This window comes from Schistocerca piceifrons, chromosome X (assembly GCF_021461385.2).
Source record: "Schistocerca piceifrons isolate TAMUIC-IGC-003096 chromosome X, iqSchPice1.1, whole genome shotgun sequence".
Classification (NCBI taxonomy): Eukaryota; Metazoa; Arthropoda; class Insecta; order Orthoptera; family Acrididae; genus Schistocerca; species Schistocerca piceifrons.
Window position 1 is genome coordinate 653,043,244 of NC_060149.1, and position 14,627 is coordinate 653,057,870.

The following is a 14,627-nucleotide window of genomic DNA, read 5'->3' on the forward strand; positions in this document are numbered from 1 at the left end:
ATAAATTATATTATGTCTGTTTTAACTTTTCAGATATTTATTCTGGGTGATAAAAGGTACTTCAAAATCTGGATTGTACCGATTAGATCTTGCTAATATCAGCAATGGAGTTAAACATGAAACACGGCCTGACATTATTCTAGAGGATCATTACTTGGGGGCTTTCACAGTTGACCACACTAATTTCCATTTGTTGGTGGCAAATAAAACTCAAAACACAGTTACATCTGTAAGGATAGACGGGTAAGTTTAAGACACACAAGTAAGTAAACTCAGGCATCATGGATGTACTATGAAGTGAAGATCAGTCGAATCCAGGGTTGTATTGATACTGACACGATATAACATAAAAAAGTTTTTCAGGCATGAACTACATGTGTTTGGCAAAAAGAATTTTTAAAATCTATAGTTAAGTAAATGTATGAGTGAAGTAATTATTCTATCTGTCAGACGGAGGACAGTAAGAAGCATCTTACACATGAAATAAATTTTTTGTATATGTTTGTGTGTGCATGGGGGGCAGGATACAGGAGGCAGAGGTGTGGTAGGCACACATGTGCACACACGACGTGTGTGTGCGTGTGTGTGTGTGTGTGTGTGTGTGTGTGTGACAGACAGAGAGAGAGAGAGAGAGAGAGAGAGAGAGAGAGAGAGAGAGAGGGAGGGAGGGAGGGAGGGAGGGATGGAGGGAGGGAGGGAAGGAGAGACTTTTTATATATACTGAGATTGTATGGAATCATTAACAATCTGACATTGTTGTTGTTGTTGTTGTTGTGGTCTTCAGTCCTGAGACTGGTTTGATGCAGCTCTCCATGCTACTCTATCCTGTGCAAGCTTCTTCATCTCCCAGTACCTACTGCAACCTACATCCTTCTGAATCTGCTTGATGTATTCATCTCTTGGTCTCCCTCTACGATTTTTACCCTCCACGCTGCCCTCCAATACTAAATTGGTGATCCCTTGATGCCTCAGAACATGTCCTACCAACCGATCCCTTCTTCTCGTCAAGTTGTGCCACAAACTCCTCTTCTCCCCAATCCTATTCAACACCTCCTCATTAGTTATGTGATCTACTGATCTAATCTTCAGCATTCTTCTGTAGCACCACATTTCGAAAGCTTCTATTCTCTTCTTGTCTAAACTATTTATCGTCCATGTTTCACTTCCATACATGGCTACACTCCATACAAGTACTTTCAGAAACGACTTCCTGACACTTAAATCTATACTCGATGTTAACAAATTTCTCTTCTTCAGAAACGCTTTCCTTGCCATTGCCAGTCTACATTTTATATCCTCTCTACTTCGACCATCATCAGTTATTTTGCTCCCCAAATAGCAAAACTCCTTTACTACTTTAAGTGTCTCATTTCCTAATCTAATACCCTCAGCATCACCCGATTTAATTCGACTACATTCCATTATCCTTGTTTTTCTTTTGTTGATGTTCATCTTATATCCTCCTTTCAAGACACTATCCATTCCGTTCAACTGCTCTTCCAAGTCCTTTGCTGTCTCTGACAGAATTACAATGTCATCGGCGAACCTCAAAGTTTTTATTACTTCTCCATGGATTTTAATAGCTACTCCGAATTTTTCTTTTGTTTCCTTCACTGCTTGCTCAATATACAGATTGAATAACATCTGGGAGAGGCTGACATAAAAATTCAAAAACAGATACAGCATTAGAACATGTAACCTATTTGCTCTTCCCTCTCATATTTTATGTGAATTTGAATTGTTACCTTTTTTGTCTCAAACAAAGTAAAACACATTGATGTGTTACAAGAGAAAATAACGATGGTTCAAACTCTAACCAACAATGTACTATGTGTAAACTGCATGTATCAGGAAGCTGTAGTCTAACAACAGTGTGTAGATCTAATACATAGCACACCCAACTTTTTGGTTATGCATCTTTGAACTGCAACTACACCATCCACACCTGTGAAACATACGTGATCTTGCAGGACAGCTAAGAGCATTTTGCACATGTACATATGAACTCTGAGAATGAATGTGGGACAAAAATAATACTCTTGGAAAGCTGTTACACTCTTAAATAAATCACAGACAAATCTGGTAAAAGCTTAATATATTGTCTTGCCCCAGTGTCATCTAATTTAGTAAAAGTACATTCGCTACAGCAGCTACGCAAAGTTGCAGGTGCTTCGATCAGAATTCACAGTGCCCTCAGGAACATAACTCATGACTCTCAACCTGACACTAACGATACACAAGAAAAAGTTACTTGCTTCAGGAGACACAATACTAATCTACTACAGTTTTGCTGTGCTTCGAAGCCTGTGCCTGCCACACATGTCTGAAAATTGTAAAGCTCATCCTCAGTTGGGAAGGGGAGCAAAGATGTAACGGTTGAAGCATACTGCAGAAGTCAAGAAATCTCTCCTCCCAGGTCCTTTTGATTATTATATTAACACTATAGTCCATGACAGCATTTCTGGCCCCTGGGCCACGGGTGCACAGTAGACAGCTGCACATCTAGCCAGTCAGTGCTCAGTCTGTTTCTACATTCCTTACTATGTAAATTTCCATCATATTTGAACATTCTGTTGTGTTTTATGTGCACAGAACTATGATTGACTAATTTCCATGGTAGACTGTGTGTTCTGTGAGTTTTCTCATAATGGCTGAAACACCTGGAAGGTGCCAAGTCTTTCACAAACAAACAAGGGATGTGATTTTTAAAGTGTACTCATTCTTCAAATGTGAGGCAGATTCAGATGAGCTGGTCTGTGACATTGCCAAGATGCAGGGCTATAATATAGTTCCTGTCTATTCACTTTCAGCAAAGTTGACAATACAGCATTCTTGTGAGCTGTACAGCCAGGGCCATTGATGCATGTGAAATAGTGCAGTGAGGTTTCATTTGAGGTGGCAAATTATGCAACAAAGTAACTGTAAATGAGTGAATAATTAGCCATAAAGAAATGACATGAGTGCAGTTCAATGTATTAGTCTTAGACTAGAGATATTTTATGTCAACTCGTAAAGGAGATGGAAAAGATAGACTAAGAAGCTGTAATATATAGAACAATATTTAGGGCAAAAAAATAAGGATGAAAATGAATTTTATCTACGTGATTGCATTGTCACAAAAGGATGAGAATGTAAGTATTGTTATTTTAAAATTTGTGGAAGGTTAAGTCCACTGTTAACACCATTGTACTCCTTGTCCGTAATCAGATAAATTAAAGAAAGAAAGAAAGAACTGAGGAAGTATAGGTATATTGAGCTGTAAAGAGAATTTTATAAGAAAACTTGTGATGAAAACCACAATGTGGTAGAGCACTTGCCCACTAAAGGCAAAGGTCCCAGATTCAAGTCCTGATCAGGCACACAGTTTTAGTCTGCTAGGAAGTTTCAGCAGCAAAACATTTTGCCCATCTGGCTTTACATCTGGAACCAACTGTTTCTCACCGTCATCTGCCATTCATTGTGAATCATCAATGCCTGCTAGCAGTGAATCACTTAAATTAATTTCCAGTGGTTCCATTTTCACTTCTGCAAACTCTACAATATTTGGGGTTTCTAAGCCCATTTCCTCTTCATCTAAAATTCTTGTTACAGTTCTTTATTAATCTGATCCATGTCAATTATACGAAGGCTATCCAGAAAGTACATTACGTTTTCATTTGTGTCTGTTAGGGGCGGGGCTAGTGCGGCCATCTTGGTGTCATGGCATTCCGCCGCTCAGTCGGCATCCTGCCGTGCTAGTGAGAGGTTCGTGCTGTACTCCGTTGAGTTACTGTGACAGTTTGAAATGTCAGTGTTAATTGAAAATGCCGCGAAGTGTGAAGTGCGTGCTGTAATAAGGTTTCTGACTGCAAAAAACTGTACACCGATAGAAATCTATTGGCAGCTTTGTGAAGTGTATGGGGGCAACATAATCACTGAAGGTGGAGTGCGTCAATGGGTCATAAAATTTAAAAATGGCCGAACTAACATTCATGACGAAGAGCGAAGTGGAAGACCCAGCATAGTGACTGCCGCACTTGTTGAAAAAGTCGATGCCGCAGTCCGTGTAAACCGTAATTTCACAATAACGGAACTGTCTATGAGTTTTCCACAAATTTAACGTTTTTGGACGCTTACGAGAAAGATGGCGACTCATTACTCGATCGCATCATTACTGGAGATGAAACATGGGTTAAGCATGTGAACTGCAAGACAAAATTGCAGTCAATACAGTGGGGGCACACAAATTCCCCCCATAAACCCAAGAAATGCATGCAGACAATGTCGGCAAGGAAGGTGATGGCGACTGTCTTTTGGGACAGAAAAGGTGCGATTTTTGTGTATTTCCTGGAAAGAGGCACTCCAATAAACTCTCAAAGGTATTGCCAAACTCTGCACAACCTCAGAAGAGCAATACAAAACAAGCGCAGGGGAAAGTTGGGCTCAAAGTTCTTGCTGATTCACGACAACGCCCGGGCCCACATGGCAAATGCCACTCGTGAAGTTCTCGAATCTTTTAAGTGGGAGTTGTTTCCTCGTCCGCCGTACAGTCCCGACCTGGCACCAAGCGACTTCCACTTATTCCCAGCAATGAAGAAGTGGTTGGCTATGCAGCGTTTTGATGACGACGCACAGCTTCAAGAAGAGGTAACCACGTGGTTGAAGGCGAAGGCGGCCGAGTTTTACGACGAAGGAATTTCCAAGCTCGTCCATCGCTACGATAAGTGCCTTAATTTAAATGGCAACTATATAGAAAAGTAGTATTTAAGTGTGGCTTTCATCTGTATATAATAAAAAAAATTTCCAATACTTTATTTATTTTTAATTCCAAAACGTAATGTACTTTGTGGATAGCCCTTGTACCTTCTATTTTCCCTATTGATGTGGATTCTGCTGGATCTGTCAGACCCAAAGATAACATCGTTCCGTGGTCCTATCTGCTTCAGCCAAAATGCCTGACCTGTTACTACACTCCTCCTTTCCTCACCACAAGCCAGATGCTTTTCTAGCTTCAGCTGCTACTCCTCAGTGTTAGTGTGCCTCTTTTTACTCTACCCTCTTGTAAAACTTTCTTGCTACTTCCTCAGTAATAATGCATATCCTTTTAACAATACAACACATTATTTTGAAATTGTATTTTACTATCTCTTCAGCAATATTCAAACCATTTCCTGGCTACTTATGCACCACTTCGTAATATAATCACTCTTCCATCTTGTTTTTTATGTGAATTTGAATTGTCACTTTTTTTCCATCAAACAAAATAATACACATTGGTATGCTAGGAGGGAAAATAATGACATTACAAGCTCCAACTGACAGTGTGCCGCATGTAAACTGCCTGTATTAGGAAGCTGTAGTCTAACAGATGTGCATGGATCTAGTGCATAGTGCACCCACCCTTTTGGTTCTGCATCTTTGAAGTCCATCTCAACCATCCAAACCTGTAAAACTTACCTGATCCTATGTACAGGACAGCAAACAGCATGTTGCACACCAGCATATGAATTCTGAGAATGAATGTGCTGTGTGAAAAAAAAAAAAATATATATACTCTAGGAAAGTTGTTACGCGTGTAAATGAATCACAGACAAATCTTATAAAATCTTAATATATTGTTACAGCCCTGTGTCCTCCAATCTCATAGGTGTACATTCTTTACAGCAATTTCGTGAAGTTCCAGATGCTTCAATTAGAATTCATAGTGCTCTTGTTAATGTAACTTTTGACTATCTGTTGTACTGACACCAGAAGGCACTATAGGGAGTGTGCAAACTGCTAATGCTACACTCTAGTGGATATCCTTGCAACAGTTGTGAAAGAGTAAATGGCTATGCAAAAAGCAGTGTGCTAGTGTAATGATGACTGATTTAGACCTTAAGGCTGTAGAAAGGGTAATTGTATTTGTTCTGTCATTGGTTGTAACTTCACATATTGCAGTTCTCCACCTGAAATGAAGTTGTTTTCCTTTCCAAATGAAAAGCAAAACACAACTAGACAAAAAGCTTGGACCACAGCACTGAAGAGGAATAAAGCTGATTGTAAGAAGTAGATTCCTGCAAAACATTCTCATGTTTGTAGTTGTTGTTTAATCAGTGGTGTGCCCACAAGAGAACCTGACAGCTCAGAATATGTACCACGATTGCACATGACATCAGAATTATCTTGGCTGGAGGTTGTAGCAAATGATATTACTGTGAGATACAAATGAAGAAAAGGGAGACACAGCAGGGAAGAAGAATCTGTTGGGAATGACAACGATGTACTTTGTTGTGAATCTGAAACATCCTAAGCAAAAGTAATCCAGATGGAGTAGAGTAATATAAATCCTTCTAATAGCATAAATACATTCTTTTCAAGATTGAAGGGTGACTATGGGGCAGAAATTCAAACAAATTTGCAATTGCAACAAGTGAATAAGCAATTAATTCTTGAGTGTTGCCTAAAGACCAGTTGTGGTGTTCAAGCTGAGTTAATAAATCCTGACACATTTCAAGGTTACATGTCTATAAAAAATAATGAAGAAAATCTCACTGCTGCACCTGATGTAAAATTAGTGTCTGATATTTTACTTTCATTGTTACTGTGTTTTCACCCAGATTGCATATCAAGCAAAGAGAATATGCTTCTCCCCTTTCTAATGAAAATGAAATGAGGAATTAGTTGTGCAGCTCTTTCATTTTTTTAACTGTCATAGGATAACAATGCCTTCTAGTTTCAGATTTATTCTGTATCACTTATATGAAAAACCTAAAGTGTGGATACTTGGGTCAGAAAAAGTCTTACGATACACAGCACTATGCCAAACTCATTGAAAAAGCATTTTGAAAATGATGATTATATAATAGACTGCTGTAAAATTAACTGTGAAAACCCCACAACTGTACGACAACATATCTTAATGTTCTCTCTCTTCAGGAGCATTTTCACAATAAAGTTCCCTGTTGCTACCATACCATCAGGATTTCTATGTTTTCCTTCAAGATGTTACAGTGCTAGGGCCACTGATAGTTATATAATCATTAATTATGGTATTCTGAAGTAAATATTAATGAAGTAGCACACTGCAGAAATATGTTATCAGTGTCCCCACAGGTCTGATTTACACTCGCATTCATTTAGGAATACCTTTCTGTCACAGCCTATCTTGAGGGAGAAAAGTGAGCTACTGCACATGCCACTTATTAACATTACACATATAACATTCGTATATTACACAATTTCAATAAATATATTTAAGCAAAATAATTCGATTTTAACCACATAAGGTTGCTGATTAACACTAGTTTCTGTTAAACACTTGTGTGCTTCCTTCCCCAATATTTCCTTCACTTCAGAAACATGGCTACTGTTTTGAAGGTCTACATGTTTCTTTATAGTGGAAGACCTGAAGTACAATTAGTCCCATTTTACATTCTGGAAGGCAACATAAATTAGGCTCGTAGTAATGGACGCCATACCCGTGATATGCACTGGAATGTAGCTGATTTTTCGGTCTCTCATTCAAACAGTTTTCCACTCATGATACTAGAGGTACTCACAGTCACAAATGCTGCATTCACATGATCCCTATTCTAATCTTCCTTAATTGTACTATGCTTTGAAACCTTTATCTGCCACATGGGTCTTGCTACCACACCAACTGGATAGTTTAGAAGATGATGCCACTTTCTCAGCAAACACAAAATAACTTAATTCTCTCCCTGTTGCAACCAAATGGTCATCAGTGAGGATAAATGCACAACACTGAGGCATTCTTGACTTTATCAAGCTCTTCTTTTCCTTTGACATTTTATGTCGCTGTGGACTGTTCCACCCATTCTGAAAACAGGGGTGTCTTTCACTGCAAACTATGCAGTATTTTTGTCTAGGACGCAGTCCATACCCATCTGCCAACCTTTGAAGCTTTCCAGATGCCGCGGCTTCTCCCACACTCTGATGACCAGTGTTATCTCAGCTGACACTGCCCCACAATGGACAATGGCAGAGCCCACTCACTACTGGCACTTATAAATTTTGATCAATCAGCTAAATTAACGCTTGAATATCTCATGATTCATTATTCATATCATGTTGTGGTTTTCATCATAATTATTCTAATAAAATTATCTGTACAGCTAGACATGCTTGTACTTGCTCATTTCTTTCATTATTTTAATATATCCAATTACGGATGATGAGTATAATGAGTACGAACAGTGGACAGACATAACACTTCCACGTCTCAGACTGTCTGTAGAGAAAAGCATGAAGGAGAAAAATTATTACAAACTTCCCAGAAAAATCAGTAAAAACCTTACCCTTTCAGCACCAGTCATATTAAGTTGATTATTTGACTTGAAACAGTATGAGAGATAACCATAAAGTTGTAATTATCTCCCTGAATAAATGATGCTGTGACCATGAATGTTGGCTATAGTGTTACCCTTCCTCTACATATTCACCCTTATGTGCAACACATTTTACTCAGTGATGGATGACTTGGCACAGACCATGGTAGAGAAGTATGCATTTTGGCTGTTCAGGAAATTTTCCACCTCAAAAATCACCACATCATCATTCTGAAAATGCCTGTCACCCAATGGTTTCTTCATCCAAGGAAATAGGAATAAGTTACTGGGTACCATGTCAGGAGAATACGGGGGTAACACAGAATTTGATAACCCAAAGATGAAGCATGTGGGACTATGTACCGTGCAGAATAAGCTGGGTGGTTGTTGTGGAGCAGAAACTCCTCCTTGGATGACTTACTGTAATGCTTCATCTTTATAGCCTCCTGCAGCCTCATCAGAAAATTTTGATAGCATGCTCCTGTGATTGTTTGCCCCTTATGAGCACACTCTGGTAGCATCTGTGGTGCTGAATCCACATGTTTCCACTGTGGGCTTTGCTCCCTTGGTTCGGGTGATAGTGATATGTCCAGCCCTCATATATGGTGAAAAATGCTACTGAAGAATTCCAGACATATACCAGTGATTGCTGAATGAAGAGAGCTAAGAAGCTACAAGAAACTGCATAAGTATTTTCACTTGAGAGATAAACTGTCTTCTCAAGGGGTTTCATCTTCGGAGTTGACAGAGTTATAGTGTCACAGGCAGACCAAGTGAAGTTTCTTAAAACTGTGTATAAAGGATACCCAGGAAACAATAAGTATTAGAAGAAGCAAGAAAATTTGTTTCTTGCTACTTGACAACCTAATATGTGCTTCATATGAGATACGTTAGTGCAAAATTTAGGTCACAATATTGTCATCCCAGCTCTAAGTGAAACAGTGAAATATGGTGCAAATATACAGAGGGACCCAGATCAGACCAGTGAAAGTAGCTCTAACAATTTTATTATTTTTCGCCAAAATACCAGAGAGCTCAAAAATAAATTAGGTTTTTTATCAACAAATGTAGGTGATATGGATCCATGCACATATTTTATGTCTCACTGCGTACTGTATGACAATTGGAATTTAGGGGCTGGAGCTTGATAGGTATAATTTAGCTACTCTTGTGATTTATATTTATAAGAAAATTATTTATAAACCTTTATACTGAAACAAATATTGTGCAGATCAATATTTCGAAGTGTGTGTGATAGAAATTACTGCAAAAGACATATTGGTTTCAGTCAATATGATTTCCACAGGGAATGTTAGAATTCTTCTAAATAAGTTAGCGTCTTTTTTAGCATTTTTTTTTCAAAATCAGGAGTTTAATAGTTACAGCAGACTTTAACATTAACTTCGTAACTAATAATAATTGTAAGACTGACTTAGAGCATTTAATGAATTCATACAACTTGGCTACTATGGCTAGCTTCCCCACTAGAGCTACAAGAAATTGCAAAAAAAATTATAGCCAATATTTTCATTGATAGAACAGAATCATGATGGCCAACTGCTTAAGGTCAGCAACATTAATTTGTGCAACAAAATTTCTCATGCCTATCAGTCCTTTAGATGCGTAAATACTGAAACTCTTTCTTCCTTTAATTGCCATTTGTCACAGACAGATTGTATATAGTAGAACTAATGTAAACAATAAATTTAACATTTTCTTAAATGAATTCATCCCTACATTTGAAATGACTTTTCAAAAAGAGCTGGCAGGGAGAACATTGAGGTGTGTTCCAGTAAACCAAGGTTATTGAAGGAATTAAAATTTGTTACTGGAATAAGAATGAATTACATTGCTCATTTATAAAATCAAATGATCCCCTTGAAATATATTATTATAAATTGTACTGTAAAGTTTTAAAAACAGTGATAAAACAGTCCAGAAGTTTATATATTAAATCTAAAATTCATAACTCTAAGAACAAGATAAAAACAGTTTTGATTGTCATAAAGGAAGAGTGCGGTTAGAGCTATAAGAATGATAATACCATAGAGATGCCCTGCGATGAGACAAGGTTGTACATACTGTATTATATTTTTAACTTCACTAATAGTGACTAGATATATATATAAAATAAAAATACCACAGGTATTGATAACATTTCATCTAAAGTTTTGAAACATTGTAGTTATTATATATGTCAAGTCCTGTGTTGTATTTTCAATGAATCTTTGCAGCAAGATGCTTTCCCAGAGAGATTAAAGTGTGCTATTGTGAAATCACTTTTTACAAAGGGTTAAAAAACTAATTTGTCCAACTATGTCCAATATGCCTGCTAAGTTTCTTCTCAAAAATTTTAGAGAAACTAATGTATAAAAGAATTGTAGACCTCCTCAATATTCACCAACATTTTCCATAGAGAGCAGTTTTAGTTCCAAACAAATGGATCTACAGATTAGGCAATTTTCTCTCTTACAAATGAAATTCTTGTGTCAATAAATAACAAAATGTCACTTATTGGAACTTTCTGTGACTTCTCAAACACCTTTGACTGCGTAGATCACAACATTCTCTTAAGGAAGGTCAATTTTTATTGTTTGAATGGTAGAAACAGTACGTGGATTGAATCATATCTACACAATACAAAGCAGAAGGTAATTCTTAATGGTATTGATGGCTGTCCTGTTTATCTGACTGGAGCTCATTAAAGTGTGGAGGGCCACAAGTATCCACTTTGGGGCCTTTACTGTTTCTTATCTTCATCAGTTATCTCCCACTTTGTGCAAACATTGAGAACAAATTTACTCTTTTTGCTGGTGCTACTATTGTGCTTCAAAGCCGAACAATGAGAGAACTAGAAAATAAATGTTGTGCTGTACTTGTAGACATCTTACATGATGGAAGTCCAATCAATTAACTCTAAATATTGAAAGAAACTCAATATATGCAATTTTATGCATATCAGGAAGAAAATGAAGTAATTCACTTGAACTTTCATAACCAAAATATTTTACATTGTGAATCTTCTGAGTTCCTGGGCACTAATTGGTGGCAAGCTAGACTGGTATGGCCATGTTATAGATAATTAAAAAAGACTCACTGTGGCAACTACGCCCTGCATGTAATTACCTCTGTTGTTAATGCGGATGCCTTCAAAGATGAATAATTTGGGTACCTTCATTCAGTCCTCTCACATGTCATAATTTTTTGGTGTAATCAGATGGAGCCAAAAAAACTTTTATTGCACAAAAGAGACCAATTAGAGATATGTGTGGTGTTCATCTAAGATATTCTTACAGAAACATGTTCTGCACTGCCCAAAAAATCTCAATACTTATTTTCTTTGATGATTTTTGTCTGTAATAACTATTCTCTCTTTACATTTAATTGTAAATACCATGATCACAATACAAGGTGTAAAAATGATTTACATGGGGATCTAAAATATGTAAGTCTTGTACAACAAGTATTCATTAATCTGCCATTAATGTCCTGTCTACTTTTAAATTTAAATTAAGAAAATACTTGCTGATTGATAAATCCATCTATTCTCTTGATGGGTACCTGCAGAAAAATCAGTGCTTGCATTTGTAAAACTGTATTTTCTTTTATATTTATGTCTTGAGACTTTCCAATTAAATGTGTTAGCCATAATTTGTCTTCCTTGTTTAAGATGTATAAATATTCTTTTTTTCTGTAGCCAAAGTTACACTCCTGGAAATAGAAATAAGAACACCGTGAATTCATTGTCCCAGGAAGGGGAAACTTTATTGACACATTCCTGGGGTCAGATACATCACATGATCACACTGACAGAACCACAGGCACATAGACACAGGCAACAGAGCATGCACAATGTCGGCACTAGTACAGTGTATATCCACCTTTCGCAGCAATGCAGGCTGCTATTCTCCCATGGAGACGATCGTAGAGATGCTGGATGTAGTCCTGTGGAATGGCTTGCCATGCCATTTCCACCTGGCGCCTCAGTTGGACCAGCGTTCGTGCTGGACGTGCAGACCGCGTGAGACGACGCTTCATCCAGTCCCAAACATGCTCAATGGGGGACAGATCCAGAGATCTTGCTGGGGATACATGCGGACGTGCATTGTCCTGTTGGAACAGCAAGTTCCCTTGCCGGTCTAGGAATGGTAGAACGATGGGTTCGATGACGGTTTGGATGTACCGTGCACTATTCAGTGTCCCCTCGACGATCACCAGTGGTGTACGGCCAGTGTAGGAGATTGCTCCCCACACCATGATGCCGGGTGTTGGCCCTGTGTGCCTCGGTCGTATGCAGTCCTGATTGTGGCGCTCACCTGCACGGCGCCAAACACGCATACGACCATCATTGGCACCAAGGCAGAAGCGACTCTCATCGCTGAAGACGACACGTCTCCATTCGTCCCTCCATTCACGCCTGTCGCGACACCACTGGAGACGGGCTGCACGATGTTGGGGCGTGAGCGGAAGACAGCCTAACGGTGTGCGGGACCGTAGCCCAGCTTCATGGAGACGGTTGCGAATGGTCCTCGCCGATACCCCAGGAGCAACAGTGTCCCTAATTTGCTGGGAAGTGGCGGTGCGGTCCCCTACGGCACTGCGTAGGATCCTACGGTCTTGGCGTGCATCCGTGCGTCGCTGCGGTCCGGTCCCAGGTCGACGGGCACGTGCACCTTCCGCCGACCACTGGCGACAACATCGATGTACTGTGGAGACCTCACACCCCATGTGTTGAGCAATTCGGCGGTACGTCCACCCGGCCTCCCGCATGCCCACTATACGCCCTCGCTCAAAGTCCGTCAACTGCACATACGGTTCACGTCCACGCTGTCGCGGCATGCTACCAGTGTTAAAGACTGCGATGGAGCTCCGTATGCCACGGCAAACTGGCTGACACTGACGGCGGCGGTGCACAAATGCTGCGCAGCTAGCGCCATTCGACGGCCAACACCACGGTTCCTGGTGTGTCCGCTGTGCCGTGCGTGTGATCATTGCTTGTACAGCCCTCTCGCAGTGTCCGGAGCAAGTATGGTGGGTCTGACACACCGGTGTCAATGTGTTCTTTTTTCCATTTCCAGGAGTGTATTTCAGTAGGTTATGTCATGCTTACTTAAACGTCAACCTTCATGCTTATTAATCAATTACCTACATTTTTGTTATTGTTCTTATGCTTATTGTATCTGTATGAAAATGTAAACCTGATTTGCTCCACATTCTTGTGATTCAACACAATGTGGGTTCATGATATTTGAAATAAATGAAATATCAAAGGATATCTCTGAAAGCTAGCTGAGTTTTCTTTCTTTTGTGTATGCCTGTTGACAACTCAACGCTTCAGCTTTTCGTTGAATGGTCTCATTTAATCCAAAAGTGTTTATAAAATACACTAAAACATTCAATGAAGATGAATCCAGGATACAGCAAATATAGAAAAATCCCTGTTTGTGTTATCAGTCATTTTCAGTTACAATATGGGTTTCATATGATTTTGGAGATGTTACAGCATATTATTCAGTGAAAATAACAGTAAGTGTGTTAGTTTAACACCATAAGAAATGGATAGCAATTCAGGGCTGTATGACAGGACGGTGTGGAGAAAGTTCCGTGGTGACACTTTCAAACATTTGTCAATTAACTTCATTTAATAGATTAAAAAGGTAAAGCAGTAAAATAATACTTTCATGTGAGCAATCAATAGTAAGTTATATTAGATAGCCATACATTTATAGACAATTCCTTTTCAGTAGCTGAGCAGCTGGCTTGCTGATAAGATATGACAAACAATTTCTACTAGGCCACTCAGTACACATGTGAACAATAGTTTTACATGAGGCTTTTGTGACCATAGGATATCACTTTAGTTTCAGATCGGCCTCTAAATACAACTTATATGCTGATAGAGTCTGCTCATCTGAAAAGAGAACAATATTGCCTTTTGGCAAAACAACAAATTACACTGCCTAGAACCAATTTGATGAAATGATCTTCAATTTCTTACTGTATTGCTACCTAAGGCAGGACTTTCAGGTTAACATGAACGTAAATTCCCTAGTAACCTTAAATAAATGACAGCCTTATTACACAAGATACTCTTTACACAGTAGCATATACATCTTATAAGAAAACTCAGTTTAGAACCCAGTGCCTCATTTAAAATTCCTTAAGGGGGTTGCCCGCCCTCTTTGAACGCATGACACACAGGTGATTTTTCATAATTTTTTGTTATCAGCCAAATTAAAAAGTAATGCTAAATCTTTTGATATACTTTTGTTTCTTAGACTTTTTTGTTTAAGAAATCATTTCCGTGTTCACGTCAAA

General features: G+C 38.8%; 1 protein-coding gene across 1 annotated transcript in view; it reads left to right on the top strand.

Moving 5' to 3' along the window:
- The window catches only part of LOC124721321 (proto-oncogene tyrosine-protein kinase ROS), a 566,425-nt gene that overhangs the window by 391,487 nt on the left and 160,311 nt on the right, over positions 1-14,627 (top strand). Inside the window, exon 10 of the mRNA XM_047246233.1 lies at positions 34-243. Within this exon, the coding sequence (XP_047102189.1) occupies positions 34-243 (210 nt within the window). The remainder of the gene's footprint in view (positions 1-33; positions 244-14,627) is intronic.